The sequence below is a fragment of the Colletotrichum lupini genome, chromosome 1, assembly GCF_023278565.1.
Source record: "Colletotrichum lupini chromosome 1, complete sequence".
Lineage (NCBI taxonomy): Eukaryota > Fungi > Ascomycota > Sordariomycetes > Glomerellales > Glomerellaceae > Colletotrichum > Colletotrichum lupini.
The window spans coordinates 703,208-717,468 of record NC_064672.1 but is presented as its reverse complement, the minus strand read 5'-3'; the positions used below and the strand labels follow the sequence as shown (position 1 = coordinate 717,468).

Genomic DNA, 14,261 nt, shown 5'->3' with positions numbered 1-14,261 from the left:
GACAATTTTGAGACAGGTTGCTCAGTCCAGCCCTGAGCCGGCCAAAAAGGCACAGAGAAGCTAGATCGACGCGAGCTGTGGGTGTGTAGTAGGTGTAGGCGTGTGTGCGGATAGCTTAGGCGTGGGCGAACAGGCTGAGAAGGAGAGAGACAGAGACATGTCTGCCTACTGCGAGTCCGCGGTGGATTATCCCAGCAGACTGACCTAACCCATGGCGGCCACGCGAGGTTCGATTGGTGCATCTCGCCTTACAGCAGCGCCGCAGGGCCTGGGCGCAGATGTCTTTGCTGTCATACATGAGCCACCTACTGCGGTAGACGCAAGTGTGCCCCTCTTTTTTATCGATATTCCTCTTTGGAGTTGTTTTGATATCAGAAAAGAATTACCCGGGAAGGGAGGTCATGTCATGGGCCGCTTGGTATGGCCGGGCAGTGTCCTGATTGAAATCGATCTGCCTACTCATTGTTGGGAAGGACGCGTCGTCGTGGTCTGCTCGAACGGGCACCGGGCAACGAGATAATTGCTCCAGACTTTGGATCTGGATCCGCCAGGTGAACTCGAGCCGTGATGATGAAAATTCAATGGACCCTCCTTCAGCAGGCGGGAAATGATAGAACAGCGGTCTGGTCTGGGTGGTGAAATAATGTGGTGCGGCCTCAGGTTTCCAAGAGAGGTCAGCGGCCGGCCGGCCTCATTCCCCCATTGTCAAAGGTCCGGTGAACCTTCATCAACACTGACGAACCCTCCTCTATCTTCCGTTCAGATCGGAGGTGGCTCTGTCCAATGGCATCCCACCACTGGATGCAAATGACGTTGAAAGAAGGCCAGGTGTGTTGTCTTCTTCGAAATGGAGGGGCAGGGATGAGATGTGGCAGAGAGGGAGCCGGAGAGAGAGGGCGAGACGGAGGGGTCCATGATGTCTCTTTTTTGGTGTGCCCCTCACACCCCTCATCGAAAGAGCTACCCTGCCGGCTCAGCTCCAAGACGGGGTACGAATACAGATTACAGTACATGGCACACAAGGGGGACGCCAGCGTAATCACAAACTTGTATTCCCGAGCCACCGGATCCCGCAGGCCATGGTTCACAAAAAGCCCCGGGCTATGGATGCTGGCTTTGGGAGGACACGCACTGGTTTCGTTCCACAGCTGGCTTCTTTCTGTACTACAAGATGTGTCTGCAGAGACAAGAGACTGTAGAGATTGACGGTGAGAGACACCTCGGCACGGTCATCGTGTCACTTCTATGATTTCTGTTTAGCCGCGTTAAACCGGGGATTTATTGTAAGACAAATGAAGCTCAGTGGAGTCGTCTCTTAGGCCAAGGCAGGGCTGGAGAGAGACTTGGATAATAATAACAATAAGTGCTCAAGAGAGCTCTGTCTCGGAAGCAGTTCCGGGCGGAGTGAGGATATCTCCACTTTAGTATCACTACGAATACAGAGCCTACACAGAAAGGGTCCGTCGTTGGCATACGGAATCTTGGTTGACTAGGGGTCTTCCGATGCCCACTCGCTTGGCAAGCGAAGAGTTCAAATCAGATGATTTTGGTGAGGCAGGCGGGTATAGACAGGATCCCTAGGAGGTGAACATACATAGTCCGTTCATTTATCCCATCTCTCATTCGATGTCAGCCAAAGTAATGTGTCATGGTCAAAATACATGAGACGACAAGAGTCCCATCGGCTTTTTGGATAGGGTCTACCGTCTATCAAAAAAGTCAGGTCACGCCAACAGACATGCGGACGCCCCTCCATCGTCCCCGCTTCGTGAGAGCCGGCCGCTGGAGTGGAGCAAAGTGTGGAGAGTAAAAGAAGTAAGAGAGAGGGAAAAGCTGGGATTGATCATTGATCCAGATGACAGGGTTCCAGAAAGAGGTCAATTGACGAATCACATCTGGGGACGGCTTCTACGGCGAGCGCTAAGAGACTAAGAGCTAGCTCTGTCAGGTCGGGCAAGAGACGTTTGGCTTTTTCTTTGGTAGCAGCACCAGTTAGCAGCACCCTTTTTGCTCTACTCTGCAGTAGCTTGGTGAGACTTTCTCAGGGAAAGACCATGGAGGTAAGGCAATCGGCGCTGGGCGGCATCACCTGCTCAGGTTGAACCAGGTGAGGTGGTGAGATGCCTGCCGCAATCGAGCGATGGCTGTGAGTGGCTTTGTAGATGAGGTAGATGAGATGAGTGACACGGCGAGTGAGTGAGAGTAACGGATGTGAGTGAGAGTGAGCGAATGCATGATTGAGTGTAAAAGTCATTGGTAAGAGGAGTGAGTGAATGACATCGTTGGCGCCTTCCACGGTGCTTCCAGATTGATTCGGGAAGGAAGCCACGGGCGATTCGCTGACTGACACGACCCCTTGCGGCAAGCTGCAAGCTGCACGCCGCCAACCTCCTCTTTGCTTCTCATCTTCTTGACGGCTCCCCATGCTCCGTGGAGAACCAAGCAGCAGTACCACTACTCCGTAGCAGCAGCAACAACGAGCTACAAGCTACGAGCTACCTTACGACAAGTCATCAATAACAAGAAAAGAGTTGGCCCGCGGCAATCTTGCCGTGGCTCGACCTCTGCGCGCATGACCTTATCTGACTCTGCTTCTCTCACCTGCATTGACAGATCGCGGTTGCGAACGGCCAGGTACCACATTACCTGCCTCTCTCTCACTTCGATTTCCTAGCCTTTACGAAGGGTGTATTTACCAATTGGCTTACAAGACTCAAGGCAGAGGCACAAATACCTGAGATATCAGGGTGGGTTACTGAGAGAGAGACACACACATTCGCACATACGCATACATGCACACACACACACACACACACACACACATGAAGAGAGATCGAGAGAGAAAGAGAGAGAGAGAGACGCGGCAAAGATGGGCGAGGGGTGTGGAAAGCAGAAAAAAGGCCAGTGCATTGCATGTCAAGAGAGAACACCCTGCCTTTTGGATCGAGGTCTCGCCGGGCTTGGTTTCCTGATTTCCCTTGGATTACCTTCCAGGTTCATCAAAGCAACACCGTCGAGCGGCACTGCCAGCTCATCATTGCATGGTGTGGTCTGCGTCCCAAGGGCCTGCGCTTGCTTTGGCCCGGCCTAGTTGCAACTTGTGCGTTTTCGCGCGCGCCCGCTTGCACCAGCCAGCCGTTGCGCTGCGTCTGCCTGCCTGCTGCTGCTGCTGCTGCTGCTGCTGCTGCTGCTGGTCCTTACTTGTTGTAGGTATGTCTGCTTGCTGCTACTACATGTTATTGCTGCTGCTGCCAAAGGTCTCCATGGATCCGTACTGATGCACCGGCACCCACATCACCAACCCACGTCCAAGGTATCCGTACCCGTCATGTCATGTCCGTGGTGCGGAGTACGTACTGATTCTCTCTCAGGTACCTTACCTAGGTAGGTACCTTACTGCCTCCAGATTGCTCTTTCCCACTGCGAGTACCCAAGATACGTACTGAACTTACGTGATTGTGCAAGTACCCAAGTTTCTTCGTCTCCTCCTCTGCACCACCACGTCGTCCGCCTCCTCTTCCGACAACCAACAACATACGAAATGGAGACGATGGGGACATCGACATCGACGACGGCTACAACAACTTGTAATTACCGCTCACCTCGTACGGCGGATACTCGACAACAACCGAGGTCACGTTCGTCTCGTTTCCCCACGCCCACCATCCACCAACTACGGAACAACAGCACGACACAGAATACACAATATCAACCACTCCAACGTCTTGTTCGAACCCTCCGATAGCCTCATGTCCCCTCCATCGGAGGTACCTGACCTTACCTGACCTCACCACGCATTCACGGCCTTTTCAATGCATACAGGCCTAGGTATTCACCGTCCTCACACCCCTCTCGGTGGTGTCGCCGTCGTTGTCCGTTTTCGGCCATCTAACGGTCTGCATTTGCGTGGCTTTATTTTTTTCTTCCCCCCTCCTCCTCTTATCCTGCCCCTCCACACTCGCCGCCATCATCGCTTTAGTTATTTAACTTTTGCTTCACCTTACAGCAGGAGAGAGGGTCCTTTTTCGATCTAGGTAGTCTGCGGCGAACACTGTAACTCTCGCAATATACCAGAGAGAGGGGAAGTGGACAGAGGGACATGCTTCTCGCATATGGACAAGCGAGATATAATTTGCCTGCGGAGCCGATTACAGCGTACCCCCTCCCTATCGATTCCATGCTGCTCATCCCACTCCGACGTGAGAAAGCAACATTGGCTCGGGTTCTCAAAGTCAGAGAGGGGGAAGCTATTCCATGTTGATGGATCTCGCCGCCCCCGTCGAACCCACTCTCAAAGCCATCTCTCGGCGTTCAGAGTGTTCATGCACGTCGTCTGCTACCCTCTTAGCTCACGGTGACAAGACTTGAGAGATGACCTCTTCACCGACCTTGCAATCCTGCCCGCGGGGGACGATGCCGCCTGCCGGGGGCCCTTGAACCTCGAACGGAGGCCCGCCGTTCGGTTACCAGGTGCCACCGACTTCACCTTATTCCCTGGCGGCCGTCGCCCCCATCATTCATGGGATTTGAAAATCAGTAATGGCGGAACCCTGGGAGTTGCAGCCGCCGCACCATGAACAACCTTAGAGGCCCAGCGTCTCGCCGTCGACTACCGCTCGCTCGCTGTCGTCTATCCTTCGTCGCTCATCGCTCCGGGGGTCTCTATTTTAGGCGGCACCCTGGCTCGCACTCTGAGCCAACGGACGGCCGGTAGCCCAGCAAGCGCTGATTTGCCGCTCTAGGGCAGTACCTTGATCCGTCACCGCAACGAGCCCAGTCTGTATCTGTACCGGAGTATAACTACATTCTCGCTCCCCGGAGGGGGGGGGGGGGGGGTTCTCCATTTTCTATGCCGGTGATTCGCTGAGCTATTGGAGAAGGATTTCGATTTTGGCCGTCTCTGACTGGATACAATTGCTAGCCTACGAGACGACTTTGGCCGACAGGCGGTTTTGACTTTGATGATGCCGTGCGAATCGCCCGCCATCGCTGCACATCATTGGGAGCCACCGATGATCCCAAACGTGGGCCCCGGCGCCTGGCGCTGTCCTCACCCTGTCCCAGCTAGCATCGAAGCGCACGGCCAGGCCTTGCCTGACATGGCACAGACGAACGCCAATTCTTCGACTTCTAGGTTCATCGTCCTTCTCTCTTGGTATCACAATGTCACCTTCCAAGTTGCCGGAGACGCTTTACATCGTACGGATACCTCCTCTTCTTCATGGTTCCAATCCCCCAACCTCGGGTCCCGCAACACAAGCGAGCAGCAAGCAGCAAGCAGCAGCAGGATGGGTCATGGGTGGCATGGTGAATTCAATCTCGACGTTTGGCTTGGTTTGGGGGGTCCTCTTCTGCTCAACTCCGAGTCCGAACCCACCGCATGCGTCCTACTGCCCCCGCAGAGACGCTCGTTGACCGCAGTCAACAAATGCACGCAAGCCTAAAGTAGCGAGCAATGTACATGGCCTCATACGTACATACATGACGATGGATGGCATATCTCAACAACAACATATTGGCGCTCGGCCTGTGACAAAACGACCAACAATGAGCGGTGGAAACATTGGACAACACCAGCGACGGTGACAATGACAGCAACGGTACCATGGAGCCGACAAAGACGGCACGTCTACGGTCTGACAGGTTGGTGAGGAATTGTCCACAAGTGCCAACCGGCCCTTTACTCGATAGTTGATTACAGGTGCAGTAGTCGCCGCTAACACGAAAAATTTAGGGCATCGATTTCGCATCAGTCATCCTTTGTCTCTTTCTCTCCTCTCCACGGTCACTGGATAGGGCATTCCTATACACTACTAGGCACATCCCTCTTCGGAGGAGCCAGAAAAGCAAATAAGCATGCTCTGGCGTTTTGACTCGCCGCCAGCCCGAAACAATTCAATCAAAGGCCATGGAAGCCCGGACTCGGGACCAGCGTATCCCGCACGTCAAGTAAACTCTTCGACGAGAGTTACTTGGCAGATTCTTCGATCAAGTAACAGCAACGTACCAGACCTCTTGTGCGCCGCCGGAGGAGGACCAGCTCGCCTCGCCAGATTGGGGTCCTACATGTCCGTATGGTTCCATTTTGCCACCGGCTTTGCAGATTTGCAGCCCTCGTCAGTCTCTTCCTCTTTTTTGTTTTTCTCTCAGTCCTTTTCGTCTCACAATTCGCCCTCGACATTTCTGCTGTAGCCCCAGAGAAGCTAAGGCAGCCCGCTATGCGACCCGGCGGGCCACATGGTCGGAGAGACTTCGTCCAAAGTTTCGACCATGTACGCATGTACCAGAGGCGCGCGCCTTTGCTTGTGACGATGATGTCGTGGGCAAACCACAAGCTGGGCCCAAAACAGAATAAAGTGTAAGTCGGTCGATGTTCGGCGGCACGACCGGCGGCAGCACAGATTACATTTCGAAAAGTCGAAGTGCCCTAGAAGGAGAAGCTTGAACGGGACCGTCAAGCGCCACGAGCAGCGACAAGCTCTGTGGCTCCTCCTACGCATCTGAAGACCGAAGCATGTCGGACCTTGCGGTCAAGTCCCGTACGGGGCAACGTTATCGAGATACCTCGTCGATTCTCCAGTCCAGGCCTCGATACTCATCTGCTACAGGTCAGACTCTCCAACGAACGACCGGGCCTCGAGATGAGCGACCAGGGGACTGGGCCAGCAAGACTGGAGAGAGTGGGAGACTAATGGACGAGCAGGGGACCTTTCCCTCCAAGTCTCAGCAGCAGAGAGACAGATCTTCGTCCGCCCATCCCTGGCCCTGGGGCCCTTGCCCAGCGATGATGCTGGTACCCCCCTCCCCCCCTCTTCAGTGTGTCGTTGTGGAGCTGTCTAGTCTCCAGCGGTTTTTATCAACTGGCAACGAGGCGAGCCAACGCAGCAAAGCATGGGTCACACTCTTTCGAGAGCCGCATCGCCGCTTGCATCTCGAACCAAAAAGAATCAAGAGAGAGAGAGAGGAAAAAAAAGAGAAGGGGGCATTGAGAGAAGCGCCCCCATTGTCATTGTGCACTTCTTTCCGCAGTGCCCGTTTTTTTCTACCTCTCTTGCTCTCCCCCCCTGGCGGTTCGGCGTCTGGCTTTCCATGTTCACGTCCCTGCCCAGAGTCCAGAGATGCAGCAGACTGACCGAACAGACGGACAGAAACGCCCTGTATGTCGCTTGCTTGTTGACCTTTTCCTCGTTCGTCTGTCTTCTCCTCCTCCTAGCCAAGGTAGTGAGGTACACAGCTCCATTCCCCTCTTTCTTGCCTGGTCCCTCATTTCCTTTTCCTGCCGCTGCCGTTGCCGCCGAAGCTCTCCAATACCACATACTGCTACGGATAGTGTCGATGTTATGTCCAAGTACCTTTACCAAGTTGATGCTGGACCTGGACCTGGACTTGAACTTGGACTTGGACTTGTTGTTGCTTGACCACCACCACCACCCCCTCCACCCCTCCCCCCTTGCCCCCGCACTAGTTCCGTTGACAAGCCCAGAAGCACGAGAGAGAGAAAGAGAGAAAAAAAAGAGAAAGGCACCTCTTTTTTTTTCTGCAATAAAGCAGACACATGTCTCTCCGTTCATGGCTCAGATGCTTTCCTGCAACCCGAGAGACGGAAGCCCTGGATACGTAGCTTAACTTACAACACCACCCGCCCACACACACCACCTTCAATACTCCGTACACGCACACACGCACAAGTAACAACACATCAACACCCCTTCCACCGACTTTCTTCATCTTGTCCCCCCATACCTCTTCAGGCTTTTACTTCTCCAACCTGGGAACCACGAAAACATCGAGAACCTTAGCCGATTCCAGCTCACTTTCTCCTACCTTACATCTCGTTGAACAACTCATACCTTACATACTTGCCTATCCTCGACCACGCCCCGGATTTCTGCCCTACGCCTTACATACGACCCTCCCAGCATTGCTTTGGCGCGTGGTGCGTAGAGTGCGTGCCAGCTCAGCCCAGCCCATCCCATCCCATCACATCCCCGACCACAGATCTCTCTGCTCGCCTCACCGTTGGGCTCGATTGCATCTCACGGCGTCCGCATCTTTGGTCCCCTTGTCTGGATAGGAATCAACCCTCGTCGCATTGCTTCACTTTTTCTTCCTTCTTGCTCTGAGACAACTGCTCTCCCCTGCTACGGTCTTTCCCGTCTCCCCCGCCTGGATCTGGACCTGCATCTCAGAACCACCACCGCTTCTCTTAATCGACCCATTGGGAATAACTGCCAACATGGGAGGCTTCTACATGCAGTACCTCGAGAGTAAGTCATCAATTGAGTTTTGTAGATGGATTGTTGGAGCCCAATGCTTCCCTGAACCTCGTCATCGCCATTGTCCGTATAAGTGGGGCTGTCCATGATGACCTGGGGAACTGGGTCAGATCGTGTGCCCTACCCCTGCATTCTGTCAATGGCGGGAATGACATGCGTCTCCCGTTTCGTGGTGACTCTCGACGAGTCGGGACGTGGCATTATGTCCGGGGATCGACGTCAGCTTGTCGCTGCGGCTCTCTTCAGGAACGGCATGCAGGGTTCGCAAGGGGGAAAAAAGTCTGTGAGAGTGGATTGGGCTCGGATACAGATGGCATAACGTCGTTGAGAGGCGTGTATCCGCTGTTCTCCCTCAGCTGTGCCATCAAGACTGGCTCAGAATGACTTGCAGAAGAAGATCTGGGGCTAACCGATCCAATCTAGGTCTTTGCCGGCGACGAGGATGGAACGACCCTTCTTACGAGTGTTACCGCGATCACAGCGGCTACACCTGCTTGGTTCTGGTCAACGGACGCGAGTACCAGACGGATCTCGCGTATCAATCCGACTCGTTGGCCCAGGAAAACGCCGCCATGCGTGCCTTCATGGTGTGCCGCAACTTCTCCGTCAACGGCGGCATGCTGGCTCGCAATGGCATCGTTCAGGGGCTTCCGGCCACTGAGCCTGCTCGCCGCTCCAAGAAGAGCCGCTACACATCATCCAGTCACAGCTCGCGAGACAGCCACCGTCGATCTGGTCACCATTCGAGCAGCAGCTCTACGGCCTCTTTCGACTAAAGATAGGCAGGTAGCCTGAATCCCTGCGTTACGTGGCGGCAGGGATTCGAGACGACGACTATTATAAGTTGGAACAGCTTCGCAGCTGATTGAGCCTATGACAGAAGACGACGCCTCCAGACGGCTGCTCTGGGAGGTCACAGGGTCAAAGAGAGATGTTGGGGGAGAAAACAAAACGGGCAAAAAGCGACGCATATTTTCCAACTGCGACGACTCTTCACGACTTAATGAACTAGAATCATGGTTTCCGCGCGGCACATCTGATTTCTGCACTTCATAACTCTTCCGGCCGGTCTCCTTCGAATTTCGGACAAAATGCGTTTCTTCTCTCGTCGCCTATTCTCGGATTCGACTTTTTTTCTCTCTTTACTTTCAAGACTTTTTGATGACCGCGCGCTTGGCTGGGATTGTACAGTACCAGTCAGGGGCTGTCCTTCATTTATCCGAACGGATCAACAACCGGAGGCGACTCTGGCCGACCGACCATCTTTCCTTCTTGACAATTCTTTCTGCATTGCGCATTTTGTTCCTCCTGCTCAGGGTACGCCCTCGACTGAGCTGGAACCACATTCTTCCTTCATTGCTTGCTCGAAAATGACGAATTACCACACAGATTGGAACATATGACGATGATGGGGCGGTTAGACTCACATGAGCTTGAGACGTGGACTCGGCATTTTGGATTTTTCTTCATTCTCTGCTCTTGTTTTCGAGACAAAAATCAGGGGGTCATTTGGGGTGGGAGGATGGCTTAAAGACGGCCAGAAGAGCCACGCCCCCTTACGCATTGCCTCAAAAGCGAAGCATACGTTTTTTTTCTTCTTCTTTCTCCTGCATCTCCGACGAAATTGATGGTGCCTGGGAGAGGTTCAGCATCTCGAATTACATCTTGATTCCTTTTCCAAGGGGGTTCATTCACGATTGTTACGCTTTTCGTACGACTTTTTGGGAGGATCTGACGAGACTGGATGAGGGCCTTTTGGCCAAGCTGAGAGCACGATGGATATGATGAAAGACTGGCAGAACCAAGATAACATGACGAGAGACGTTTGAAGGCAACGAGGCTGATAAGACTGTTGGTGCGAGAAGAATAGGCGAGAGAGAAAGGGGGGAGGAGGAGGAGGAGGATGATGATGAATTTCTCATGATCCTACGCCTTTTTCCTATCTTATATGCGGACGCCTCTGCGACGCTCATGATGATGATAACGACCAAATTTTAACGACAAAGACTTCATGGTACGGATGGCAAGAACAAAGACGATCACAAAAGAAATAAAAACAAAACGCTTTCAAGCTCCTTTTTTGCAAAGACTGTTGAACTTTATGCTAGGTGACTATGACATGGGAGGGAGGTTGAAGCAGAAGTGATGGATCAGATGCTGCTATGGTCATCTCGTAAACTTGGGTAGAGGTTCGTGAAATTGACATTGACGTGGAGCGTTGATGGAGTCTGGTACCGGCAGCTTGCCGGATTCTCCGGAGGGTGTAGAGAGGCAGGACGGGATTCAACAGTGATGGTCGGTGGTGGAGAGCTAAGTTCCACCGGAGCCGAGGAGTCGGAAAGTGGATGACGTCGCGGTGGTTCCAATCTGACCGGCAAGGTAAGGTACTAAGGTGTTAGGCGGCGCGGTGCTTTGCCATGTACGCGCCCGCCATTTAGCGAGTAAGCCCACCTTGGCATATAGTATCAGATCGTTCTGACGAACCGAGCAGGGGTACAGAGGGAAGGGAGATGGACATGTGACAATACTTGGTATTTGCATGCTTCCGTGTTCGCGAGAAAGTATTCGAGGTACCTGTAGCTTTGGATTGTGACGATACCGGTGCACTTGAGCAAAGTACCTTGGATAAACGTCGTAGATAACCTCAGCATGTCATCCGCATCATTCTTGTCCCTGTTCTGGACTGCCGATCCTGCCTTGCCGATTATGCATATTCACTTTTCCTTCCGTTCTGTCCTGTGTGCTCGAGCTGGATGGGAAGAGGGCGGGTGTTGTTTATTCAATCACGGGTGAGAGGATTCGCCTGGTATGTTCCGTCCATTCCAGAACATTATCCTGCCTTGGTATGCATTGACTATGCGTAAATGATCTCGCATTGCTCCACGGCGGGAGTGTACTCCCGGCATCTCTGCACAGGAACCACGCAGGAGGGAGAAGATGAAATGCCTGGCTGGAAGTTTCGGATGATCTGCTGTTTGCCTCTGGTCGTTGAAAGTTTGAGTGTACCCGTGGGATGGGACGGACGGAGCGGGAGTCCGTGTGGCGTGGTGCGGATCTCGGGCCGGGGTTTATTCGGATCTTAGCACGGAAGGGTGGGGAGGACCGGGCTACCCCTTCCAGAAGTTGATTAGTGACAGAGGGATCCAACGGACACGGTGAGAGATCATGGCTCGACATTAGGAAAGAAAACCAAAGATGGAACTGAAGGAACCTGTCACTGCCCACTGCCTACAGGCTTGCGAGACTAGTTGCAGGCTGGTATGCTGAGGAGCAGCATGAGAAGCCGAATGGCAAAAATGACCACGGCCGAAATTCGACGCCGGGCAGTCCCGGGATGTGGATTGTGGATTTTCTTCTCATTCAAGTTTGAGGTGGCATGTCACGTTGGTTCTGTGACCCCCACTTATCGGCGGCGTCAAGCGTTCTGGAACTGTGACTGTCTACGTTGCCCCCTACTCCATACACAGCAGAGGCTTGGGATGATGGATCGTGGGCCGGACGCGGTTGTTTGAAAGGAGAGGAGGTGAACACGTACGTCACGTCGCATGTTGAGCGATTTGAGGATCCTCTCCGCCGGGCCCATGGCACAAAGGCATGCCCCTCTCAAGGCCCCCAGCGTGGGTGGCTCAATTGACGATTTTCCTGGAAATCAATGTGGCTTTGCACAGAGGGGCGACTTTCCCTACTACTGCTCCTCCACCCCAGCTTTCCTAGTCACGAGATGGGGATTTCTGCCGCCGCATTGGACGACGTGTAGCATGAGGTGGGATGAGCGACTCCACTAGCTGAGGCGTCAAGGCGAAATCTGTCCTGACTTGGCCATGATCATTGAGAGCTGTTGGCCTGTTGCAGCGCAATGTGGGCGAGGCGCTGCTTCTCGAATGCGCCGAGACATGCTCACCAATCGAAGAGGAAAAAGGATGCCAAGGGAGAGATGTGAGTTTGAAGGCTTGATAGCTCCAAGGAAGGGATGCGACGCTGGCATTCGTCGTAATTGCGGCATGGATTCGTAAACACAACACGAGCGGCCGAGCCCTGCAGCTGAAGAAAGCTCGTGTCCCGGGCGTGAGCATCTTCTTGTCTCCTCCCCAAGGCTTGATCTTCCCGGTTCCCCAGCATCTGTTCCCGTGATGCTGACGGACGGGCAGAGATGCGCATCCATGATCCGGGGGACAAGAGGAGGCAAAAGTCGCGAATTTAGTACGGGCCCGCCGGTCAGCTGTCTTCGGATCTGTAGGGAGAGCCCTTGCAGTCTAGGTTTCGAGCGAGCCAGACTCTAGAGACAGTGGCCCCCGCGGCACGTCCAGATGCGGACTTCATACGGGCGGTCCAGTATCGGCTTGCGGCGTACGACGGTCTACCGTTTTGACGTCTCTCCCCTAAGGATGGTAAAGATGCTGTGCACCGTCAATTGGCTTGGAGTTTGAAGACGAGACTGCGAGCGGCAGCGGCAAGCAAGGGAGGGCGGAGGGCAGGCATGAGCAAATTCATCAATCTCGGCAGGGGAAATTGGGGGTAAGGCTGGGTTGACGAGGCCTCGCGGAAACTCGAATGTGTTTGGCGGGTTGAGGTGATGTGCTTGTGTGCCAATGCAATGTGCTATGCGCCAGGAGCTATGTTGCCATTGGGGCTGACGAGTCGCCGCAATCTCGAACTGGAACGTCGAGTCCTCAAAGTCCCCATCGTACAGCTATACCTCCACTTTTTTCTCTCTGTTGCGGCCATTGAGAACCTGGAAAGGCTCGGAGGGCCGAGTATAGTGCCTCTTCCATTGCCGAACGTGTTGTGAACTTGTGATGGTGTACCTAGGAGGGAGTACCGGTACCTATCCCCACACACGGATCGCCGGGAGGGTATGTATGTTTTCGTGCTTGTATGTAGCTGTTTGTGTAGTCTCGTCGGCTGTGCTCGTGCTTTCGTGCGGATAGTGGTTTTTTTGAGTTTGGAAATCGATGCTTTGTACAGATAGAGTAGAGGAGCGTACTCGGTAGGACGGGAGCGAAAGTCGAAAAGCTGGAGAAAGTGATGGGTGGCAGCCCCTGACAGCTGGGCCTTGCCTGAGCTTGGGGCTGGGCTGGGCGTTGCGGCGTAGCGTTGTTGCATGGCAGCATGGTCCTTTCCTTCCCTGGACTTTGCGACTTCTTCTTTTTTTCCCTCCTCTCGCCTCGGAGCCCCACTCTAGTTGACGGGATGGGATTGGACGATGGGATCACATGGGTGCGCTGCGCACGGGGAGAGGAGGGAGGCCATTGGATGGGATTCCGCATTGGCCATGGGACGGTACGTCTTCCGGTCTACGTACCCTGAATTTCGATGAACCAGGAAAGAATGTTGAACAGTCCTACCTTCCTTTGGTAATCAACAACCTCAAATCTCTCGAGTACCTCATCCAGCTACAAGAGTATTTCTGTCTCTAGGCTATAATTGGAACGTCAGAGTTCGAGCATCGCCAAATTATCTAGTCCATCCGGGCAGGCAACGTGGAATGGTGAATGGCTCTGATTGGGATAGGTATAAAAAAGTCTAGAACAACGTATCAAAATGCCAGACACTTTGCAGCCCAGCATGTTGGTGCTAATCCCGCCCGTTAGTGTACCCGTTCGAACCCCCCATTCCGCCCCCGGGCCCCTTCTCTTTCCCCCCTTTGGGTGCCCTGTGCTTCTTGCCATGCTGCCCCCAATTGATTGCTATCGCAGGCAGCCCGGTCAAAGTACCGCACCATAGAAAACGCAGTGTTGAGTGACTTGCAGCTTGCAATTGACCGGGACCTTGGGGGGTACAGATGTCGTGTCATTTTTGAAGGTGCCTTCTCCCTCACCACCCTGCGCCTCTTTTCGCGTCTCTCCTGCTCTTTCTGCCTTCCCATCTGTGACCACTGACCACTGACCAACCGTGGACCTCTGACCTCCCTTTTTTCCCCATCCCAACTTTCTGAACTCCCCTCGTGGCTTCCTTCACTGCACTCGCTCAACCTCTTGCCTTTTG

At 53.8% G+C, this 14,261-nt stretch overlaps 6 protein-coding genes across 6 annotated transcripts; 3 read left to right on the top strand and 3 right to left on the bottom strand.

The window, feature by feature from the left end:
* Positions 1 to 248: 248 nt before the first annotated feature.
* Positions 249 to 1,233, bottom strand: CLUP02_00228 (uncharacterized protein; the record flags this gene model as incomplete). The annotated part of the gene is made up of 4 exons (XM_049279280.1): positions 249 to 282; positions 387 to 655; positions 723 to 1,164; positions 1,220 to 1,233. 4 exons carry the CDS (start codon positions 1,231 to 1,233, stop codon positions 249 to 251), a joined length of 759 nt encoding a protein of 252 aa, XP_049135237.1.
* Positions 1,234 to 4,964: 3,731 nt separating this feature from the next.
* On the top strand, positions 4,965 to 5,444 carry CLUP02_00227 (uncharacterized protein; the record flags this gene model as incomplete). Its single annotated transcript, XM_049279279.1, has 1 exon — positions 4,965 to 5,444. The coding sequence occupies one exon, from the start codon at positions 4,965 to 4,967 to the stop codon at positions 5,442 to 5,444; it is 480 nt and encodes a 159-aa protein (XP_049135236.1).
* Positions 5,445 to 5,856: 412 nt separating this feature from the next.
* On the top strand, positions 5,857 to 6,192 carry CLUP02_00226 (uncharacterized protein; the record flags this gene model as incomplete). The annotated part of the gene is made up of 1 exon (XM_049279278.1): positions 5,857 to 6,192. The coding sequence occupies one exon, from the start codon at positions 5,857 to 5,859 to the stop codon at positions 6,190 to 6,192; it is 336 nt and encodes a 111-aa protein (XP_049135235.1).
* A 1,377-nt stretch (positions 6,193 to 7,569) lies between these two features.
* CLUP02_00225 (uncharacterized protein) lies at positions 7,570 to 9,052 on the top strand (the record flags this gene model as incomplete). The annotated part of the gene is made up of 3 exons (XM_049279277.1): positions 7,570 to 7,617; positions 8,075 to 8,267; positions 8,700 to 9,052. The coding sequence occupies 3 exons, from the start codon at positions 7,570 to 7,572 to the stop codon at positions 9,050 to 9,052; spliced, it is 594 nt and encodes a 197-aa protein (XP_049135234.1).
* Positions 9,053 to 10,380: 1,328 nt separating this feature from the next.
* CLUP02_00224 (uncharacterized protein) lies at positions 10,381 to 11,453 on the bottom strand (the record flags this gene model as incomplete). Its single annotated transcript, XM_049279276.1, has 4 exons — positions 10,381 to 10,643; positions 10,700 to 10,751; positions 10,805 to 10,972; positions 11,064 to 11,453. The coding sequence occupies 4 exons, from the start codon at positions 11,451 to 11,453 to the stop codon at positions 10,381 to 10,383; spliced, it is 873 nt and encodes a 290-aa protein (XP_049135233.1).
* A 51-nt stretch (positions 11,454 to 11,504) lies between these two features.
* CLUP02_00223 (uncharacterized protein) lies at positions 11,505 to 13,379 on the bottom strand (the record flags this gene model as incomplete). Its single annotated transcript, XM_049279275.1, has 8 exons — positions 11,505 to 11,628; positions 11,680 to 11,749; positions 11,817 to 11,918; positions 11,995 to 12,119; positions 12,178 to 12,409; positions 12,561 to 12,633; positions 12,682 to 12,966; positions 13,116 to 13,379. The coding sequence occupies 8 exons, from the start codon at positions 13,377 to 13,379 to the stop codon at positions 11,505 to 11,507; spliced, it is 1,275 nt and encodes a 424-aa protein (XP_049135232.1).
* Positions 13,380 to 14,261: the final 882 nt, after the last annotated feature.